At 39.5% G+C, this 23,928-nt stretch overlaps 1 protein-coding gene across 4 annotated transcripts in view; it reads left to right on the forward strand.

The window, feature by feature from the left end:
• LOC131687790 (uncharacterized) overlaps window positions 1-23,928 on the forward strand; it is a 161,440-nt gene that overhangs the window by 105,283 nt on the left and 32,229 nt on the right. For 3 of the 4 annotated variants that reach the window (XM_058971886.1, XM_058971893.1, XM_058971889.1), the window contains exons 4-5: window positions 18,676-19,067; window positions 19,152-19,294. In XM_058971886.1, the coding sequence (XP_058827869.1) occupies window positions 18,676-19,067; window positions 19,152-19,294 (535 nt within the window). The remainder of the gene's footprint in view (window positions 1-18,675; window positions 19,068-19,151; window positions 19,295-23,928) is intronic. The other variant, XM_058971899.1, reaches the window with a different exon arrangement.

Genomic DNA, 23,928 nt, shown 5'->3' on the forward strand with positions numbered 1-23,928 from the left:
TTTAGTTTGAGAAAATCGTTTTAGTAAACATTTCCTGAGGGATTTGGTAAAAACCATTTGTGCATAATTCCTCAAAACCTACCTTTAAGTTTTTTTTTGCGTGTCGCGTTCCGCTCTGCAGCGCATATCTCGACGATTTGAGTTGAGCTCGGTTTCCGGGTCTTGGTTAGTATGTCGGTTGTCGGCAAAGCTGCCAGATGATTTTGTAGAAAATCTGCATCCTCTTAATAAAAAATCTGTACTTGTCTGTATTAAATGAAGAAAAGGAATTGGAATAATTAATTCACATTTGAAAGTTGAAGTATTGTGTACTATAAATTCAAACATTAAAGAACGAATTTTTAATGAGTACTTTAACGTAACTTATACATTTTTCCACTAATAAGTTTTTAATATTGTTGAATGCAAAGTTTTGTGGATCACCTAACAACAATTAATTGATGAATAGGTAATTTCTCCATTTAGACGGCTGACGGAGTGTCCGCCAAAACGTTTTCAATTAAAATTTCAAAACATCTGTTTAAATGTGAATTGTGTATTAAAATCTGTATTCTGTATCAGGTCTGTAACTGCGCTTGAAAATATGTATAATACAGATAAATCTGTATAAATGGCAGCTCTGGTTGTCGGAGCAATTGCATAACCTTTCTTTAGGAGAAAGGCCAACAGGTTCAGAGAGTTTCATCTGTGATCGCACTTTTGAACTGTTAACTCCGGAACAAGAACTTCGATCCAAATGAAATTCGATATCAGTCAATAAGGATACTATACCTTTCATTTGGCTTTCTTTAACGACATTAAATTAGCTAAAGATTACTGAGTAGGGAAAGCTATGAAAACTTAGTCATAGTACTCAAGTAAGAGCAACGATGTGAAATACACAGATCGGGAAACTAGAAGTGGCTGGGTCATAAGAAACAGGCTTAAAATTGTACGGGCTAATCTTTTGTCTTCTGTTGACAGGAGTTGAGCCTTTGCGGAAACCAAATTGTGTATCTGACAGTAAGCCATTTGCTTCAACCCAATTGTCGAGACGAAACAAGATCATTTTCTTGAACAAATTTCCAATATAAGACAGTATTGCAATCGGTCGATACGAGTTGTGGTCGCAGGCTGGTCGCCCTGGTTTTTGGAGGGCGATGACCTTCACTTGCCTCCAGTCATGAGGGACATTACCCTCAAGAAATTTATTAAATAAATTCAACAAGCGTCTATTGGTAGAGTCTGGCAGATTCTTTAACAAGTTAAAATTGATTCTGCTTAACCCTGGGGCTTTATTGTTACATGACAAGAGAGCAAGTGAAAACTCCACCATCGAAAACGATGTTTCGTTCGCGTTATCTAGGTGCGGTAGATCTTCGGAATCCGGCCAAGCCTTCTTGGCTAAATCTAATATCCAACGGTTTGAATATTCCACGCTCTCGTTAGTACTGTTTCGGCTTCGTAAGCACCGGGCCGTGCTCCAAAGAACGCTCATCGATGTTTCTCTCGTTAGCCCGTTGACGAACCGGCGCCAGTAGCTACGTTTTTTGGCTTTCATCAAACTTTTTGCATTAGCTGTGGCCATCTCCCAAGCTTCAATATTTTTTTCAGCTACGGCAATAGTTAGTTTATCTTCGCTCAAATCTCTAAGTTTTACACTAATGAAATCGTAGAAACATATAACATACATACATAGAAGTAATATACGTTTTACTAGCATCTAATTTTGGTTTTGTTTCTACGTTATACACCACAACTCAACCGAGAATGCTAATAAACCTACTAACCTACCGTAAAAAAATCATGCGACAGGACAACGGTCCAACTGAATGAGAAACAATGTTTACCATTTAGCAAGTGGCCAGTGCCGTCGCCGCCGGTCAGGCATCGGAAAAAAAATATTTGCCTAAACGCAAAGCAAAAAAAAAAGCGAACGGAACATCCAAATCAAGTTTATTCAAATATTTGGAGTCATTCTACAGCCACTGGCAAAATATGAATATCACATGGCAGGCAGTGGGGAACGAATGGATCAAATGGTAATAGGAGCTGTGTGAGTGTGTGCGTGTATGATTGAAAACAACCGGAAGGAGCTATTTCGGACCAGACGAAGTAGAATGGAATGACCCGAAAAATATTGAATGGGATCGGAAGCTTTTCCAGCCAATTTGTGTTGTTTGTTGTTTGTGAGGACGAATTCGCTTTGTTATCGAAGCAGGCGGTGCTTTCGGTTGATTAGAAACCATCAGAGAATTATAATAACAAAAGAAACCTGGTTTCTAATTTATTTGGTACATTTGATCGAACGAATTCATCCATTGTTCCTCCAGGTCGCCTTTGATCCATGTAGGCGGAGTGCCATGCGATGTATGGAGAAAAGAAGAAATTAAAAATTGGGATGTATGTAAATATGACAATAGGCATTGAGAAAATATCTTAGAACGAGATGGTTATCAATTCATGAAAGTATATTAGGGTTGCCACCTCCGGTGAGCCTTTCACCCGGAGATTTTCACTGACCTTGGATAGGCTTTTATAAAAATTTAAATGATACAAGTATAAACACTCATTCTTTTTGTAACTCGTCCAGGTATCAATTACCAAAATTGACTAACTTTTATCGATTAGTGACTTGTTTCGACAAAGGTGTATTTAGATGTGAAAATTCAACTCCCCGGCTGACGACAAAATTTCAAAAGCACCGACCACTCTCGCTGTGGAGCTGACCAAGGTTTGGCCTCTGCCAAAGCTAACAGGAGAAGTAGAAAGAAAGACAAGAAAGCGGTAACGCTTGGGAATGACACTGCGATGACCTCCGGAATTTTTGCTGGGCGCAAATTTGCTTATTAAACATCACAGTCGCTAGGGAGGTTCCAACCAAGCAATGAAGCTTTTCGCTCTGGTTAACAGTGAACGATTGCTGTAGGTGTTGCCAACATTAACGTTACAAGAACTCGTTTGAAACAAACACATTCAGTTAAAATTATTCATCGTCATGCTAGACCCGCAAAAATGGATGTTAAACCCGGAGGCCATCGTCTCCAAAAACCGGAATCTATCATCAATTAATCTAAGCGAAATGCGCTGCAGGCGCTAAACAGAATCAACGAACATACTTTTTAGTGGATCGAAGCACACGTGGACTTGTCAAAGTTATTTGAAAGTTACACTCTCATCATTACTTAAGGACATTATACAAGCGAGCCACACTTCTAATTTTTTTGGCGAAAATATCACCCCTCTTCAATTGGGATTTCTTGTCCAAGCACTCTTATTTTTCTTCTTCTCATTTTCATTGCACTATTTCAAATGCACTTTAATCACACACCACTGCAAAAACACCCGCGAAACTTTAATCGTTTACTAATAAAACTTCAAATTATTTGTCACTGTGCAGATGACCAGAGCGTGTGAAGGCGCTATAACCTAGGCTTATTAGCCAGGGCAAGATGTAAAATACCTCTGTCACATCCCAAAGGAGTGACATTAACCTTCTTAGCAAAGTCACTCCCAACGATTTATTATACATATCCCCTTCAAACTAAAACGGTCGGTACGGTTGTCCTCGTTTCTTCCTACTTTAAGATTCAAAACAATTCGTTAATTAAATTATTCATTAAATGAATAATTTAATTGCCGTCTATTTTTGAAACATCTTCAAAACCCAACTCTGCACAGTAGGCCTGGCCGTTTTAATATTTGCGACACATGAAAATATGCTTCAAATATTAATATTGACAAGAAAAACACTACACAAAAACTGCAGTGTTTTCCAGGATGCTTCTCAATACTGGCTGTGTAAGGGTTCGACAAGAATAGAATAGAACTGTGCAGATGACCGAAGGAAAATGTCCGAAGACTCTCATTTGTGCGTTTGAATTTTCACTTCGAATACCATTTTTTTTAATGTAAACAAGCGAGGCGGTACCTAGCAACAAGCGTGCGTTCCTGGCTTCCACATATCTTCACCTTGAAACTGCACCTTCTCGCGATATTCTGACAGACTAACAAATAACTCAACACGAGAAATGACCTGGTAAACCTCTGGCGCCGATTTTCACTCTAAATTACAGAAAAACTTTTAAAAATCTAAAACGAACACAGAACTACGTCCAAGCGATTCGACAGTGTTGCCACTCCAAATCATGTAACAATCATAAACTGCCTTGATCCGAAACTATTCCAGGAAGATTAATTGGAGAAGAAAACGCTCCAAATACTCTACAAATGTGCCAATGTAAACGCTTCCCCTTGAATGGCATCCCATTTGACCAAACATCGAACATAATCCACATAAAACACACAACTACCCACCCACTCAACGCTCAGTTCACACGCCAAATAGCCAGAGACAGACACCGTGGGAGCTGCCAACATAGGAATTATCGCAGTGAACATGGGCAAGCGATGGTGGTCAACCAGTACGACCGGCGGCAACATCATAATCGGGTACCAGTCGACAGTCGAACACCATCCTGGTGGTCCTGGGCTAGGGATTAAACGGCGTGGGTGTTGAAACGGGATACCATTATCACATATGTTCGCCTGTCTGGTTCAATTCAATTGATCGTGGGACCGCCCAGCTGTTTGTCGCTTTGACTGTTCTCCGGTGACCTCTTTCTTATGTGTGGAATGTGTGTGTGTCTGTGTGCGTGACTATGTCGGTGCAGTTGGACGTGCCCGATGCGTTTCTTTTTCCATGGCATACTTTGTGTTTACTTCGGGATTGTCTGGTGTTTGAAACGTGATGTTTATCCTATCTAATCCAATTGTCGTTTTCGTTTCTCTAGTGTGGTGGATTTTTTGTTCTGATAAGATTTCAGAGTGAACTCGAACAATGATGTTCGAAATGGTTGTAGAAATAAGCACTAAGATACCACAAAGGAATTGTAGTTAAAGTATTAAATGAGAAAAGTGGTTCATTTCCTGGTGTACCCATTACCACGTACGTTTTCATTTGGTCATAAAATTAGTTATGGAATTTGTGTTTCGACTTCGTCTCATCAGAATCCAACACTAGCTTAGTGACAGGATTTAGCTAGTAACGAATTGAAGCTAGCTCCAAAAACGGAGTTACTAATTGTGTTCCTGAGCAAACCCCTAGTCAAGCGTTATGTTCCGCAAGTTTTTTTACCCACATTTTTCTCCGCTAGTGCATCTTACATTGGCTTGCTAAGCCAAACCAAATATTTCGATTTCACTAGTTCTCATCAGCTTAAAAATGAACTCTTTTTCATGCGGGACATCACGATTGATAAGGGGTTTGCTCAGGAACACAATTAGTGTCTCCGTTTTTGGAGCTAGCGTCAATCCGGCACTGGCTTAGTCCTGTCACTAAGTTAGTGTCGGATTCTGATGAGACGTAGCCGAAACGAAAATTCCAGAACTGGATGGACACATCGTGTCAGCTGCAATCCTTATTCCAGTTCGAAAAACTCGATTGTTAAAAGGCAAACCAAAGTGTGACATAAAACAACTTAATTGTTTACCACGGGTAAAAAAATTTAATCAGAATCTATATAGTTGAGAAGCTGAATAGCGGTAGAGTAGATAAAAACATTTAACTTTTTTATAGCTTCGCTGTACCTCGGGTAGCAGTAATTGAAAGAAAGCCCCGAAAAACTATCAAAGTCCGCAAAAGACAACAGTTTTTATGGTTATCCCGTTGCTGGGATCATACTCCTTGGAGGGTATAAATAGACTGCAGCTAGCCAGCTCTGGTGCAAGTTTTAATTGCTTCGGTGATCGTCATAAAAGCAACAAGCCGAGCGACACAAAAATATTTAATAGAGAAAACTTTGCGTGGTTGTTTTCTTTTTTCTGGCAGACCGAGCTCAATTCTGAATAGAGTAGTTCCGATGGGTTATTGCATGAAAATGCCACGTATTCTATATTAGAAATGATTAGAGGTTTTTGTACAAAATGCAAATCTCATCAATCGATTGAGTTTGGGATCTCTTAAGCCTAATCAGACTATGGTTTTGTTTTGTTTGTTTAGTGTTGTTTTGATCAACTAGGAGTGTTGTGCATGCAAGGGAAGTACGCATTGTTATGCTTGAGCGTTTCCGCGGTTATTCTTTCATTTTTGCATTGGACTAGTTTTTCCGTGTTAGAGTTTGTTTCACATTTTTAAAGCTACTCTGTCTTTTTTACCAATTGCTATTTAAATATTGCAAATCAAATCGGGCAGTCTATCGATCCAATCGTTCGGGTGTGACCGCATGCTAACCAATTTAAACACGCACTACCGCATACGAGCACACGCATGCATAGCCGCACCGGTAGAAGGGATACCGAGCAAATGGATTTGGTTTCTATATCGGGAGTCGCGCTGACTGAGGGAATGGAATTATATTTTTTTTTTATCACGCTTCCATTTCCCGTTGTTAATAGCTTTGTTTCGTTCTTTTTAATTTTACGAGTTTGTGGTGGGCGACACGCGGCTTTGCAATTTAGTTCAGTCTGGATTGGCAATACAATGGGGGTCCGCTGATGGAATTGGGGCATAGTTTTTTCTTCCGTTTTAAAGACTTCAATGCATTTCAAATATTCGCCCTGTGTTGCTGAACCGCGTGACATTTTTTTATTATTTTGAATAAATTACCGGGCCATCGCGTCCGAACAATCTGTCTACAGAATTATTCTCACAAACACACCGAGCATTCGACAGTCTGCTTCCTTCAACGCTCAAGTAACAGGGAGTATCAGTGATTTGTATACTTTAACTCGCAGTTGCTGCACACCTTTTTATCTTGCGACAAACATCCTCCCTTTTAAAAGGCACACATTCCGCTTGCACTGCTCTGCGATCAACGCCAATGATGTCGATGTCGTCCACGGGGCCAAGAAGCATGTGAGATCTCGTGATGATGGTTTCGTTCATTTGCGCACCATATCTTCCAATCGCACCTACAAGCGCTATGTTGAACAATAGATTAGAAAGTGAATCGCCCTTATTTAATCCATATAATACAAAAACTAGTCATATATCTGTCGTGCTGTTTTGACATCTGATTTTAATTCATCCAGCATCATACGAACCAGTTGCATCAGCTTTGACAAAAAGCCATGTTCAGGCATTACCTGCCATAGTTCAGTTTTGTATCGTTTTACTGATTCGTACAGCGCCTTGAAATCGATAAAAAGATATTATATGTCCGCAAGTTGTATCCAGGACTCCTCGCAGGGTAACCATCTGCTCAGTTGTTGATCATCCTTCTAGAAAACCGCTTTGGTGCTCTGCCGACCAAGCATTTCGTCCAACGGGTGCAGTCTACTAAACGGAAAACGAAAGAGTACATTCGCGTACTGTGGACTTCGATAATTATATCTATCGTTCTTTTTCCAATTTTAACTTCAAAGTTTACACACATATGTTGTTATGTTAAACACATAACAAAAGTGTAGAATGGAGTCAAAAAGGTAGGGGTACAATAGGTATAGGGCATTATCTTTGTTCATTTGGGCTGTTACTGTGGATCAGCTGTATTAGTTATGGCGTCGTTTATGTTTTTTTCGCGTTTTGTTCCGCGAAAACGCACTGTCTTTTGTCCTCAGTACAGTACATTTAATCAAAATAAAAAAAATGACAAGTGAGCTTTTTCTTATGTAAAAATTAATACTAAACACGTGTTTTGTGTTGGTTTTCAAAATTTGTGTTGTTGAAAAAATGCGGGTATCAACCTGAAACATATGCTTGGGGGCACGATAGGTCACGACTATAATGTAAATTTGAATCATTTTGACAGGAAAATTGTGAAAAACGCCATAACGAAGCGAAGAGAACATAAAGAACCCAATTGCATATGTTCAAGATGTCACCAGCATTCGATCAGCCTCTAAACAAGTCATAGTTCCGTTCGAAACATGACGCGTTCGTGTGAGAGGAAAGTGCTCATCTTCAATAAATATTTCGTGTGAGTTAACAATAAAATAATTTCAAATGTTGTTGAAGTAGATAATCGAAAATGAAAGCGGAAAGGAATCCAAAAAAATGCTCCGAAGCGCAAACGTAATGATCGCGCTGCTAAGCAACCACGTGAGCCGGAATGCACAACTTCAATTCTACACTCTGGCGACGACGAGGACACCGAAGCAGTTAGTCGCAAGTAGAAAGCCATACGCAGCTGCTAAAACATGTTTTTTCAACATTTCCTTCAGCGGTTTCATGATTTTTCGCACAATTTGCCTCTTTCTCATTTTATTACCTGAATGCCGTCAATGGATTGCATTTATTATTTGTGTTGTTCATTTTTAAATTATTTGCAGTATTTATACTCATCAACTAAAAATTGAACCGCTGATTTTCTAGACGTGTACATTGTTTTATTTAACCTCGAACATAATGACCTATCGTACCATCACATTTTAAAAACATCGAAAACAGTACCTTGGCCATATTGGATTTAGTTTGAAAAACATTTAGCCAGACATAAAATTATTATTATAAACGTTGTAAGATGCAGGAACCTTTCCAACGAGTGCTTGTTTGTCAAAATCAGTGCAAAAATACCATCGCACGAGCCCGCCAAAAAAACTGACCTACTTGACCGCACTCTACTTTATACGTAATCGTACTAAAAAGTAAATTTTGGAAAATTATAAATACTTTGACAATTTTTAACTGATTTTGATGATAATCAGGTTGTTTGATGCCGAATAAAAATTTCTCTAAATTTTTATCAAAACAATGCCGCTTCTATATAAAAAATATTTGGCAAACTTTCTTAACACAGTCGCTAAATTGTGGTTATTTTCATATTGTTGTCCCAGAACCACTTAGTATTTTCAACAATGGAACACAGCATAGCATAGTTCTTTTCTTCTTTCTCAAACAGTTGAAAAATTGAAAATCGGCTGAAAAACGACAGCGTAACTAAAATTTTAGTAGCGATAGCTCCAAACTTTTTTTTGTTATAAATTGAGATTTTAAAGGTAGTTTCGACCAAATGTGAATTTGTGTTGTATTTATTTTTTATTTTGTAGCACAGTGTTACAAATAGCAACTTTGTGAAAAATATGCACAGATACCCAAACTGGATAAACTGGGGAAAATAAATTTGAGTCCAGCAACGCTTAAGACATGACGTGGCATAAATTTTAAACTTAAAAGTACACCCGTTCGCTTGTAAAATTTTCGGTTTTGTGCTGTAGAATGCGTCAAAATTGTGAATTTAAAACCCCAGAACGTGTCAAAACACAGTTGTAAAAGTGTTTCGAATGAAGCTACAAAGAGATCAGCAAGCGAAACTGTTCGTAAAATTTAATCATGACTCTCTTTTGGTGAACTGATTGTTTCCTTTTGTATTCCACTTTTTAATTATTATAATAAACACCACGGTGATGAATATATCCTAAAATACCAATTCTTGCAAACCTATAATAATAAAAACCAATCAGTACTTTAGGATTGACTACCAAGAATCGCTATACCTTAGCTTTGCAAATTATTGAAACAAACCGAAACTGCTCTAACAAAACTCAATCTCCTCGCCTACTTAAACCCACATCCATCTTACAGAAGGGCGCAAATCCAGTTCAGTCCGCCCATGCTTTAGAAATACCTACAGAAGCATGTCTTCATATGCCTTAGTGATAAAAACGCATCACGTATACTGCCCATGATCGCATATTTGGCCCGTTTTCTATGGGATATCCTATCTTTATGAGGCTGATTTGCGATCATAGGCAGTATATTCGAAATATGAAAACTGAAACGAGGACGGAAACCTCACGCTTGACTAGGGGTTTTGCTCAGAAAGACAAATAGGGCCTCCGTTTTTGGAACTAGCATCGTCCTGGCACTAAGTTAGTGTCGAATTCTGAAGAGACGTTTTTTGTTCTAATTGTAATACTATAATTTTAACAAAATTACAATACAAAACAAAGAATTTCGCATCATCAGGCTAACGTAAACGTGCCATATCAAATAAACGAAATAAAAATCTTTTAAAGGAATATTTTTATTCGGAAACTGGTATAAGCTAGCAGGCCACAGTACTACTCACAGATCAAATTCGTATTCAGGTAGTTGGAATCCTGTGAAAAGACATGTATTTCAACAAATTGAACTTATTTTTGCTACGGGCGAGAAAAATGTGCGCTCGAATGATTATAATCGAAAAAATGCCCAAAACAAAAACGTTTCAGAAAGAACGTGAAAACAAATTAAATTTAAAAGTATGTCCCGTATTTCTCTAGCAGCACCCTGCAGAAATTTATGCCGTACTTATTCGCCCGATAGCTATTGCGTGGGAACGAAAAACAGTGCAGACATCCTTCGCCAATAATTACGGATTTGATTCGGAACGCGACACCAGAGTAGAGAAGTTTTTTGCGGGGTTTTTCAATTCGCTTGCTTATCGATAGCATCGTTGTGGTTCGCTTCACAAATTTCCAGAGGATTGACATACTTTCTTAATTGATAAAAGTTGATCCTATCTCAGAAACGGGCAGTTGTTTTGTTTTAAGGGAAATATTCGATTCGCTGGTTGACACTGAAAAGGCTCAAGTAGGATTTTCTGTTACGATTTTACGACAATAAATTTACGAAGTCACACGACAATTGTGAATGGAGCTGATATCTCGGGAAGTACTGCTGATCTGGTTTGTTGGGGTGACAGCTAAATTTAAAAACTTGTTTTCGAACAGCGAACAAGTTTTCAAGCTCGCTGTCTTACCATCAAATCAGTACTTTTGTGCTTCCCGAGACATCAGTTGTTTGCCCTAAACAACTGATGTCTCGGGAAGCACGAAAGTACTGATTTGATGGTTCGGTGGTACAAGAGACTGCCTTGGCTGTTAACTAAACACTAAATTTCAAAAGTCCTTTCCACAAGATGTGTAACTTTTTGAATTTAGTGTCTAGTTAACGGCAAACGCGGTCTGCTATGCCACCGATTAGAGAAAATCGATGCATATAATTCGATTTTATTTGAGTGTCCTTCAAGCAAATTTTCCTCTTAGGTAGAACTGAGCAAAGAGAAAAAGGAATTTTCACGAAATGTCTTCACAAATAATAACTAAATAAAACAAATTTCATTCCATTCAGTGAACATTCCGAACTTCTTCGACTAGAACGCTCAGCAAACAAACAAACCGAAAAGGCTGGGCCTCGCATTTCAACAAGTAATAAAATACAACAACTGCGGCGGAATTTCCGACAACAATGCGATCCAGATCGCGAAGCGTAGGAAGGCAACTTCAGACGATCCTGTCCCCTCTGCTGGTATTTGGTTGCCGAATGATAGCTCCCAGACGACAAACGGCGGCGATGGACGACAATGGACAAGAAGCGGGAAGAAATATCCACTCGAGCGGAAATTAAGTTACGGGCGGAAAATAACCCCAACTCGTGGTGGTGGTGCAGCAGTGCGGCAGGAAGGAAACCACCACCTTTCTCACCGGGGCACAAATAGGGTAATCAATGTGAACACAGCTTTTTGGGGGTGAGGCGGGGAAGGTATAACGAAATCATCGGATGTCTTACCTCCACTGCTTTGCTTATATGCGCGGTTGAAATTCTTGCCCGCCTACCGTTGAGCTAGCTAGTAGGCTGTGGCTAGCAGAGGCGTTTCTGATAAGAATAACATATGGTAGACCGGTTCACGAGAAAACTCTGGTTACCTGCCGCGCATTAATTTGAATAAAGTTTGCTTTCGTAACGAGTTGTTTGCTTGCGGGAAAAAGTTCGCCAAATTCGGTTAATTTGGGTTTAATTTGTTTCGCAATTCCAGGTGAGTTCATTCCACTTGGTAGAAGTGATGTTAGTTTTTCTTTGAATCACACTTTACTCGAAAGTTTGAAGCTAATATGCAGTTGGTTGAATTTCGTAATTCCTTTTTCGCAACTGAAGTGAACAGTTGTACAAAAGAAAGTTCCTGAAGCAAATGTACACGGAAAGATGAGCCATCATAATTCCTACTAGAAAGTGGATGGTTAAAAATGTTACCTTATTTTATTATCCGTTATCGGGTGTCTAGTCTTTACCAGTTTTACCCTAGCTTTCTTCAATCTTGTTATGTTTTGCTCGGTCATCGCCGTTTCCAAATAATCCTATTTATTATATGCTAATTCACTCTAGTCAATATAATGTCTTTAGTCTTCGAATAATTTCCCTGTTGGAAATCCATTATTGTTATTAAATCCTATCACTTTTTGAACTCTTATTACATTGTCATGTTTTTGATAAATTTCCGTTCCTTAAAAAATAACAATTAAAGCATTTGAATTTTAAAAATGAATTTAATTTCATTAGACCAGTTCTGTCAACTAATCGACAGAACAAAATTGCTTTTGTTTCGTTTAATCAAATTACTTTCCGTGCATGGCATTGTTCAAAAGACGCTCACTCGAGCATAAAATGAAAGGCGGAAACGGCTTTCCTGCCCCGTGTACTGTGTATGTGTGTGGTCGTATATCACTCAAGTATTCCTATCGTTTAACCTAAATCTGGCAACGGTCCGGCTTTGGCTGCACCATATGGGGGCCGGGTTGAGCTTTCAAGAAGGCAGCACTGCGTGAGTATGCAAAAATTTACCTTGTCGCTTCGCCAGACTGGCAATATCGGTATAGTTAGTGGTTGTGTAGAAGCCTACTGCGATAATGGCGTTCTGCAGTAAGTGGAAGGGGGGGAAACGCCGTTCGTGATTATTGTTCCCCCTGGCGAAAATTGACAGCTAGGTTCGAAGTGATGTAAATAATTAGCGTTATTGACGTAAGATCAGTGATGCGGTTAGAAATGTTTGGCATATTAACACGATGCAGCGAGCTTGCAATGTGTTGTTGCTATCACTTTTTTCCACGCTCTATTATAAGCTAAGGTTGCTTTGGAATTGTCCTCAATCTTCCACTGACCGGCAGTGCCTTTATAGAATAAACTTGTCTTCACTGATTTATTGATATACAGTATAGGTCCGATTTTGGCGTAGTCCATTCTAGGCACGGTCTGTTCTTTTTTTATTAACTAGTTTTAGGAGTTACAGAGTACTTAAACCAAAAAATCGGAGCAAAGACAGACTGGTAATAATAACTTGCATTTAAAGCGTTTCTTTAAATGGTATTGGATCGAAAGACGACATGTGTAATTAGGATTTCGTATTTCACTTTCACGACATTTGATTGGGTGCATCGAATAATCTCAGATGTAGTGCAAAATGAGTTTGAAACTTTAAGGAAGGACGATACTAGAAAATCGTCCATTTCAAGGAAACAACTACCGACTGACTCAAAAGGTTTTACTCCATACAACAAAAGACGTTCAATCACATCAAAAAACGCAATCTTTCTGTTAATCATGAAGGTCGATAACTCGGACTTCGGAGACCTGGCGTCACAATAACCAGACAACGTGCTTGATGTCGTGATAGCCCTCAGCACAGGCGCAAATATAACTTCCTGTAAGCCTAATATAGCGTAAACGCGCATTCAACGTGAGGTGGTTGGACATGAGCGAAAAGATTACAAAAAATGAAATTCCAAGTCACATCCACCCCCCTGAACCAAAGCTTCGTTGATCTTCGGGATAAAATAGGGGTCGTCCTAGCTCCCCATTGCTCCACGAAGTTTGCCGGCTGTCGAGTGTTCTCTGATAGGGAAATCTGAATTGGGGTCCATGCATAAATGATGTAGCATTATATGGGAGAGGGTGGTTTTCTGTATTTTTCTGTTTCTGTAACTGTGATGACACGGGGCTAGGAGGTATGTCATGCTACGTTGCGTTTTTGGTATTAATTAAAACCTCGAGGCATTGGCAAACACTCATTCACTAGCTATCTACTATTATTAAAATGCCTAAAATACATAAATCGCTATTTGAGGCAGTACTGTGCATCTGGGAAGGATATCCATTCTATCTACCACTTTGTTGCTTATTCACTGCACAAACCGTCTGCAAAATCAAATGAGCGAATCACAGAAAATAACAGTTCCGGTACTACGCGAAAACACTATTTCGATGTATTCCTCTTAGACTAGTAGTCCACGAGGTGGAACAGTTTCTAAGAGTAAAAATGGAAGCCACACCGTAAGTTACTAAATCTGAAAAAAATCGAATTCCAGACTCCTGATTGATAACGCATCGAAAACGGGTATGGCTTACGCAACATAATAGTTTTGTCGATTAGACGTAAAGTTCTCTAAGCCGGAATTATATACAAAAATTCATTGGCTGGAACGAAAATACCGAACTATTTAGTTTCTGGACACTTAAGGGTGGGGGGGGGGGGGTTTGGTAAAGGTTTCAGCGCAAAAAAAACACTTTTTTGCGATTTTTTAAGAACTTTACGTGAAGCAAATTTATCAAAACTTTTGTACATTATAGTGTACCATTTCAAAAACATGCTGTAATTTTTCTTTGCAAAAATATTGACAAACGACTTTGTGACGAAGCTATTTGTAGAACGTCTCTGGAAAAAAAACATGATTTGCGGTGTTACCTGCTATTCAAAAACTACTTAACCGTTTTCTTTCAAACTTTGCATACACATTCTATGTTAAAAATACCTAACCCCTACGTTGAGTTCTTGGGTAATTCTTTTATTTAAATGTTTACTCATAAAAACGCGGAATTTTTCGTCAAAAATAGTAATTTTTATTTAAAATGAGTAAAAAACCTCCTTAATTTAAAAATTTATCTCAAAAATTCAACGTAGGGGTTAGGTATTTTTAACATAAAATGTGTATGCAACGTTTGAAAGAAATCGGTTTAATAGTTTTGGAATGAACTAGAGCGTTGCATTTGCAATTTTTTTTCGAAAATCGTTTTTGTTTACTGTTTAATCTATTGAAATCATTATAACAGCATTTTCATTTTAGCCTAGCTTCTTCTTGAGCCAGACGCTACTGATTCCTAGCTTCTCCAAGGGCCCTATTCATACAGTCACGTCGCCTAGCGACTAGAAATGAATTTACTTCTAGTCACTAGGTGACGTGACTGTAAGAATTGGGCCCCAAATATTGTCTTCTCAGTATAACGGTCGCGAGATACCACCCAGAATTACCTTTTTTGTCGAATTCGAACAGGTACTGACAAATGGTGGTACCGGTAAATTATCAGCGGACCTATATTACAAATTCACTAAATTTTGGTTTCCGGTTGGTGCTTCTTATAGACGGGTAAAATGTAATTTTTTTTCGAGAGTTGTCCAACTAAGTACTGAGACGTTCATATTATCACCGGGATGTTATCATGTCTGCGAGAGCGCGGTTGTAGGTTGCGTTGATGGTCGCGAAGGATTCAAGCATTTGTATGTTTATCTTGTGTATGTGACTTCGTGTGTATAAATTCGATTTTTATATCGCCGTGTAGTTTAGTGGATATGAGCATCACTTTTTTGATTGGTGCACCTGAAGGCATTGGACTTATGCTACTAGCGCCGAGAATAGGGGTTTCCGGACGAAACCGATCGCGCGAACACGGGCATTTGGAGGTTCACCTTAGTCACCGGGGTGTTATCCTGCTTGCGAGATCGTGGGTAAGGTTGTGCGTAAATAATCGCGAAGGACTCGAGCGTTTGTATGTTTTTGTCGCGTGTGCTAGTGTGTATATAACTTCGCGTGGATACATTATTTTTATAAGCGTGTGGCCATTCGCATGTTCGCGTGTTCTTCAATGATCGCGCGTGGAAGTCTTGTCTAGTTTTTATTTCTGTTGATCCAACTGAAGGCATGAGTTTGGGCCGTTAGGATCAAGGGTAGAGACTTCCGGACGTGAACGATTCATGTGCAAATGTTCACTTAATTATCGGGGTGTTTGAATGTTGGCGAGATCGCGGGCGTTCGCATTAGTGACCAGGTTTGTGTTGGCGCGAAGGCCACGTTTGGACGTTTGGAATGAAAGATTGTGAGTGTGTATGAGAGAATAAGCAATTTGTGTGAGTTAGATTCATGGACAACTACTGCGCTGGTTTCGTTCCTACCTCGATGGAAGGCAACTCCAAATCAGCATTAAGGACTGTCTACCTACACCATTCTTCGCTACATCCGGCATCTCACAAGGACGCCATCTCGGTCCAGTGATATTCCTCCTCTACTTTAATGACGTCAACATCAAATTACAAGGACCCCGCTATTCTTTTGCCGACGACATGAAAATATTTCAACAAATACGGGATAAAACCGATGCCGAGCTTCTTCAGAGGGAACTGGACAGCTTTAGTACGTGGTGTGATCTAAACAGAATGGTTTAAACCCGAGCAAATGCTCAATCGTTACGTTCACGCGGAAACGCCATCTGATTCAGTTTAACTACCATCTCTTCGACTCGAGTATTCCAAGACACTCTAGCGTCAAGGATCTCGGAGTCATCATGGATTCGGCACTAACGTTCAAACCACATACATCATCCATTGTGGATAAGGCTTCAAGACAGCTTGGGTTCATCTTCCGAATAGCGAAAAACTTTAAGGACGTATACTGTTTAAAATCTCTCTATTGTGCGCTGGTTCGCTCAACACTGGAATATTGTTCTGCTGTTTGGAACCCTTACTACCAGAACGGTGTCGACAGAATCGAGGCCGTCCAACGCCTGTTCATACGCTTTGCACTCCGACATCTTCTTTGGCAAAACAGATTTCAGCTGCCGAGCTACGAAAACCGTTGTCAGTTAGTACAGCTCGATACTCTAAGCATCCGGAGGAACTGCTCTCGAGCCCTGTTCGTCTCGGGCTTACTGTCAGCCAGGGTGGATTGCCCTACAATCCTCGGACGCCTCGATCTTCAAGCTCGCATTCGAGCTCTGCGCAATAACTCTCTTCTGCGAGTCCCGTTCAGGAGAACTAACTATGGGCGCCAGAGCGCTGTTACCGGACTCCAGCGTGTGTTTAACAGCGTGGCGACGGCGTTTGACTTCAACCTGACAAGGAATTCGATAAAAACTAAAATAATGCGCATTCTGAAATGTAATTAGTTTAAGTAACCACCATTGGGGCCAAGGGTTCTGTTGGTGACGGTACAACAAATAAACAAATGTGCATAGTTGTACTGCCTAATCTCGACTCCTGCCAACAGAAGACAAAAGATTAGCCCATATGATTTTAAGCCTGTTTCTAATGACACTGCCACTTCTAATCTTCCGATCTATATATTTCACATCCTTGCTCTCGCTTGAGTACTATGGATCTCATTTGTCATAACTTTCCCTAAGCAGTAATCTCTAGCTAATTGAATGTCGTTAATAAGTAAAAAAGAAAATGTGACTACATATTAGTCGAAATAAAAAAGGAAAAAAAATATACTGTGGGTTTATTCGTTATTCTTTTCCTCTTGAAAATTATATTCGTCATACTTCATTGCATTCGAACACATGTAATATATCCTAGCCACTAGCCACTTGACGATATAAGGTACCTATGTCCGAGACTTACTGAATACCAGCCGAGACTTGTCTTAAAACAGTTTACATATCCTGTAAGAACCAAATTTCGTTCAGTTTTCGTTCTATGCATTAATCAATTACAGTTCTAAAGAGTACTTTAATATTCCTCCTTTTTGTTTATAATACTGAAAAGGACAAGAAACTATTGCAAAAACATTGTGGAAAATGGCAACCATTTGAAGTTTTCTTATAGCATGAGTAGTGTCGATATCGTGCTTTCATATGTGACATTTATACATTGGTGCTATATAATAGCAGCAGTACTGCTTAAATCGGGCTGTCAATCTCTGCACAGTAATAACAGCATATTTTTCCTTTTCTGGCCTTATATCAGCATTATATAAGCATATGGGGAGTAAAGGACATTTAGGACGGCACTATATGCGTATCTAAATTGGACATTAGGTTACATTATAATGCGTATTGGGTTACTTGGGCAATAAAAAGTTTCCGAAATCGAATTTTCTTCTACATGAACCTATAATATGACTAAAATGCCAATGTTGTATATTTGTATAGCACGTTAAAGACGTGTGTTATCCAAAAAATCGAAATTTTCGAAAACATAATTTTGCGAATTTCTAGAGTTGTTTAGGTTCACTTATGTAAATTATAAATCTTTTTGATTTCATTGTTTGGAACAAGAAGTAAATAGTTTCATTCCCTTCGATTTTTGATGAATGCAATTGCTTGCAATTTAAAAACTTAATCTGTTAAAGTCTTTGAAGAAGCCAACCCCGTAGTTACACTTCAGAACCGGTGCGAACATCACACCAGCCATTTTTACCACCTTTGTTGGTACGTAGACGCTGCAGTTCCGCGTAAAACGCTCGCAGATAGCAATCTTATTTTCACTTATAAAATGTACTTTATTTGTTCAAACGCGCGTCATCTGAGTTACGGACAGGTAGTTAGCAGCAAGATCTCGAGAAATTTTCAATAAATTCGAACGATGAGTTAAAAGGATATTTTCGAATTTGGGGAGTATTGAGAAAATCGGGGGAATCAGTTTGGGAATTATCAGAAACTTCCATGTCAGCATCAGAAGGTCGAAAATTAATCGTAACTTCAAGGGGAGAGTAAAAAATGTACAGCATAAACTTCATGTAACCTACTACGTACACTTCAGACGATCTGATTCAGAAGTGTTCTGATTGACGATGAAAAATCAATCAAATATCAACAGATCTATTTCTCATATTGTGGTGTAGAAAAAATCAATTTACTAATAAAATCCTTCCATGTTCCTCCTTCCATCAAAGCAAATACTGAACCGTCACTTAACCTGTCAACATTTTCTCTTCTGTCTCACCCCCCAGAAAACAGCGACGAAGTCGAGGAAGATGCCCTGAGTTCAAGCGGCAGCAGCAAAAACCTCTCGTCAAAGCTGACAAAAACAACCACCTCCTACTGTTTCATGCGCCATCACCAACAACAACAACACCAACAATTGCAGCAACCCACGGCAAAGCCACCACATCACCACACCAGGAACAACTCCCTTCGGGTGCATCGTTCCAATGCATCATCCTCCATCTCCCCATCGGCCTCCATCATGTTCAGCCAAGGTGTCAACAAATCCACCATCGGCGGTTCCTGTGCCTCCTTCTCAGCATCAGCGGCATCGTCGACGGCCACCACCTTCGGTATCGGAAATTGCCCGACCGGGAATTGCCTGCCATTGGCCGGTTGCAACTGTTGTCCCAGCAAGGTAAGCGCACCCCACCACCATTCAATTTACTCACTAAGGTTTCCTCATGTTGTTGTGTTCGTTTTACTCTCGCCCCGCCCGCAGCAGGAATTTAAACAACATCAAAAGTCACCCGTTTTCAACCGGCAACGCTCGTCGTCGATCAGTGTCGCGCGGCCCACGCCCGATTTGTATCGGTTTCTGAAGGCGGAAGTGCCGGTGCAGCAACCGCTATCACCGGGGTCAAGGTAAGTTTGAGCCCTGAAGGGGGGGTAGTGAGGAACTCAGGAACTTTTGCTGACAAAAGAGGAGTCGTTTAATCGACGGAATGAATTTATGTTTATCATCCTACGGATGGACTGGAAAATCGTGCTTCCGGTGGTAATGATTTTAGGGATTGAAAGAACGAAATGAAATGAGATTCCCGGGAAAGGCCTGCTGATTATCATCGCTTTGACACTCAGGCGCAGGAATCAGAAACGATGGAAAGTTGACATAACAATCATTAAAAAATTCGTTATTTAGAGATTCTTCTGAAATGACCTTTCCCATTGCAAACGCCTACGCTTTTTACTTGGCTCAATCCATTAGATTTCGGACAACACCCACTCCTGCAACCTTCAACGACATCTTCTTCAATTCTCTGTTTTTAATCATTTTTGAATTTCTACGTATTTAGGTTCACGGATTTGAATTTATTCAAATCACAGATAACAGACGTTTATCTGCGAATGCGTGTAACTGGCATTCCAAAACCGTAACGCGGGTGGCGTCGTGAAAACTGACTAATAGTGATTAGGAGACAGAACAGATCGGTTATGCTTCAATATATTCATTACCTTTACTTTGGAATATCATTTGAAAGCGTCCCTCTACGTTCTTCAGTCTTGCAAAACAATTTGCACCGTGTGGCGCCCCTTTCCCGCGCAAGCGGTTGTCCTTTTTAACCGATGCCGCGACGCTGGCTCGATATGACGTGTGCTCTTCGGCAAGGAACAAGAACCACTCTCGAAATAGATCGATTGTTTGTGGTATATCCATTCGCGTGCGAAGCTCCGATGACGGTGAAAATTGATGGAAGAATCATGTGCACTCATCGTCACATATACACATTTTCATCCGGTGGATCCAGTACCCATCAAAGCAAGCGAGCAACGTACTTTGCGAGAAAAGAAAGCCACAGCTTACTTTGCTGGGCTACGAAAAGCTTGAGGAACGAAGGGTGGATTTCCCTGAGCACGGGCAAAGCCTACTGGGTTGGAAAAGACGTGGAAGCTGAAGACGACCACGTCGGCATATTTGATGTTGTGCTTTAGGTGCGCCTCATCATCGCTCGCTTTCACTGGAGTGTAGGTACCATAATTGTGTGCTGGTATTTTTAGCTGCTACGCTATGTGGATGTTTCGTGGTTGTTGTTGTTTGGAATTGGCTCACGATTTGGCAGTTTTGTATACGAAAATACACTTCTTCGGAAATAAGGGAGAAATTTAATACCATCAGGTCTAGTAGAGCCGCGTCGGAAATTGTTTATTGGGAAGTCAGGTGCTGATTTTGGTGTTTGTAACAGTTGTAATGTTTGTGTTGTCCAAGCTGTACACTCAATGAAAACATGAGCGTACCCCTGTACAACCGGAAGAAGGTCCTTGTCAAATCAAAAGCGATATGGATATGGAACATCGTGTTACATGGAGTAAGTACAATACTCCATCTGATGTTGATTACAGTATTGAATTTTCTTTTTCTAACTGCATCTAAATTTAGTTTGTAAGTATAAAACCAATCGCTATGATTAGAAGCAAGTTATTTTATACCTCCAATTATTAAACTATCCAACCTCTTTTTTAATACAATATTTTTCTCAATCAACTTTTTAGTTCACATTACATTTCCACGTCAAAATATATGACGTTCAGTAAAACCTGGTAACTTTTCATCCTTTCCATCATTTACTTATTCACTAGGGATTGTACTGTCGAAAGTTTTTAAACTTGCTTGTTCGATGAAGCAAGAAACAACTATCGACCGTCTAAAAATCCCTTCAAAAACCCGACACACGTTAACCATACCGCAGCGCTAGCCTACTGTGTTGCATTCCAAAGCGTCAAAACAAAAAAAAACAACCGGCGAAAAACAACTGTTCACGGAACAGTTTACAAATCACTTTCCGATGATGACGCTAGTTTTCCCGGTTGGCGCCACCGCCAGGCTCAGCGGTTTTCACGAGACGGGAAAAGTGGAAGAAAAGAGGAAGCAGGTGGTGTACATTGTTTGTATTCCCAAGTAGGTACATACACAGTAAATAGCCCTGTAACTAGTTGGGGGCTGGCTGATGATGTTTTGGCACCTCTCAAAAATTGCGATTGGTTGGCTGGATGACCTAATTGCAGACCGGCGGCGGCAGTGGTAAAACTTTGGGGGTAACTTACAAGTCAACAACAATCGGGTACAGTCATCAGCAGACCACGGTTCTGAACGGAGTTTTGGGCCGGCAAGATAAAGTTGGCGGAGAAAGTGGGAAAAAGTGTGTGTTAGTGCAGTAGGATGATGCCAACCAGCAGTCGCAGAATGGTGAAAAGTTTTCTAAAAACTCGGCACGAGAAAGTTTCAAAGTTGGCTTCGATGTTGGTAGACAAAAACTGTTTTTCAAATGTTTAGAATTGCGGTGGAAAAATTCGCTCGTTATTGATGGACTTGTACAAGTATTGACTATCAATAAAACTTTTGGCGGTTTTTATCTGAAAGGAAAAGGGTTGTATCACGAAAACAAAGCAGCCTATGGACCAAAGTGCTAATAATTAATGGTGTGGCAACGCAGACAACTTTTCTACATTCTTCGGCAAGTATTTAATAAAGTCACTTTATGTTTAGTTTAGTGTTTCGAAATAGAGATGGTCGGGTTCGGGTTTTTGGACCCAGACCCGACCCGAACCCGACGGGTTTCGGGTCGGGTTCGGGTTCTGTAAGTTTAAGCTTCTCGGGTTCGGGTCGGGTTCCGGGTTTTCAAATTTGAAATTCTCGGGTTCGGGTCGGGTCCGGGTTTATGAAATCTTGGACTTTCGGGCTCGGGTCGGGTTTTGAACAAAACAACCCATCCATTTCATGACACTGTTTGCGTCTATACACAAAACGCAGTCTTTTTTGTAGTAGTGAATTATACTTCGTAATACGAATGGATGACACATATAACCGTACCAAATGTTAGCACCTCTGAATCGCTAGAATTCGTCGTATTTTCTGGTGCTCAAATATTGTATTTTTTCATTCTTGCATAAAATTCCGTCTCTTCAGATTCGCAAACTGCCTGAATTATTTAATTTTTTAAACGAACATTCATGAAAGATCATTTAACAATACGTGTTTCACATCTAAAATCTCTTTGCGTATTATTTTTCATGATAATTAGTAATAAACCAAGTCAACAGGAATTTATCGGAAAATATCGGTTCAACTTTCTATAATGGAATATAAATTTCGACATGTACTTCAAAACCGCTACTTAGGCCGCGGCGACTTTTTCTCTACGTAAACGGTTTTGTGGGGTACATTCGTACCCCAGAACTAAAATCGCTCTAGTATGTCTAATTTTTATTAAATTTATAATTAAATTGCATAGTTTTATTCTAAAATCATTCGTAAAGGAACCTATTTAAAAATATTCGTGTTTTGACTATTTAAGTATGTAAAATTTCATTTTGTATAGAACAAGTCTTTAAAATACGTCGAAATTCCCTTGTTTCTTCATATTGCTATAACTCCGGTAGTTTCAAATCGATTTTGACCATTTATACGACGTTGTAAAGCTTATTATATTTCCTTTTGAACAATTTTTTTTTTCAAAAACCGATCAAAAAGTATATTTATTCCGGTGCTTTTTTGAAAACCAAACGCCAACACAAACGTTTAAAATACACCAATATGCAGCAACAGAGATGAAACAGGAAGGCGTCGAAGGAATAGGTAGGGCCGGTGCATTGTACGTGTGTATAAAGTAAGTATGTTCCAGAGCCTGGGCTGCAGAAGATAACGAATCGAATGATGCGTCTTGCATAGTATATACAAATCATATTCACGAATGTGTTTTGACTCTTTCATCCGCAAAAGCAAAAATTACGATACCGATCCAAACGCATTTTCTAGTTACTTTGCTATAGTGCTTTGTTATACCATAGAACAGATACTATTATTCAGCAGAGTTGGAACATATACAATTTTACATAAGTTTCTCGCTTACTATGTATCGATATTTTGCTTTTAAAAAAAATATATAATTTTTTTTTTGAATTGTGTACACATGACAAAACACTAACGCTAACGGTTTTGTGGGGTACATTTGTACCCCAAACAAACTTTAAGCAAGCGCTGTCAAATTGGTCAAATGAAACAAATAGGTTGTACCTGCCTTCACGGAAGTTTAATAATCAAATTGGTTTATGATAAAGATTTCTTGCAATTAAAATAAACTGTAACGGAAAAATAAGGATTTGGACTCATAAACTTGGTGGTACTGTGCCATTATGGCGGCTCAAATTTAAAAAGGGCACATTATTTTTTTAAAAGCAGTTAGTTTAGGCTAAATTTATTTATATAATAGTAAATATAAATGCGGATTCTACTCGGCAGTGATTTGTTTTTCCATATGCAGATATAACTCAATGCGTATGGTGCTACTTCAGATTCGAGTGATTCTACTATTCTTAGATGAGTCAAGGGTCCAGGTCGGGTGCCTACAATTAAAAATCTTCGAGATCTTTGGTTGATTCTCCGTATTAGCAAGTTGGATTCGGATCGGGATTCTCAAATTTTAAATTTTCGCGTTCGGGTCGGGTTTTCAAATTTTAAAATTATCGGGTCGGGTCGGGTTCGGGTTTTACAAAATTTTCAT

Source organism: Topomyia yanbarensis, chromosome 1 (assembly GCF_030247195.1).
Source record: "Topomyia yanbarensis strain Yona2022 chromosome 1, ASM3024719v1, whole genome shotgun sequence".
NCBI lineage: Eukaryota > Metazoa > Arthropoda > Insecta > Diptera > Culicidae > Topomyia > Topomyia yanbarensis.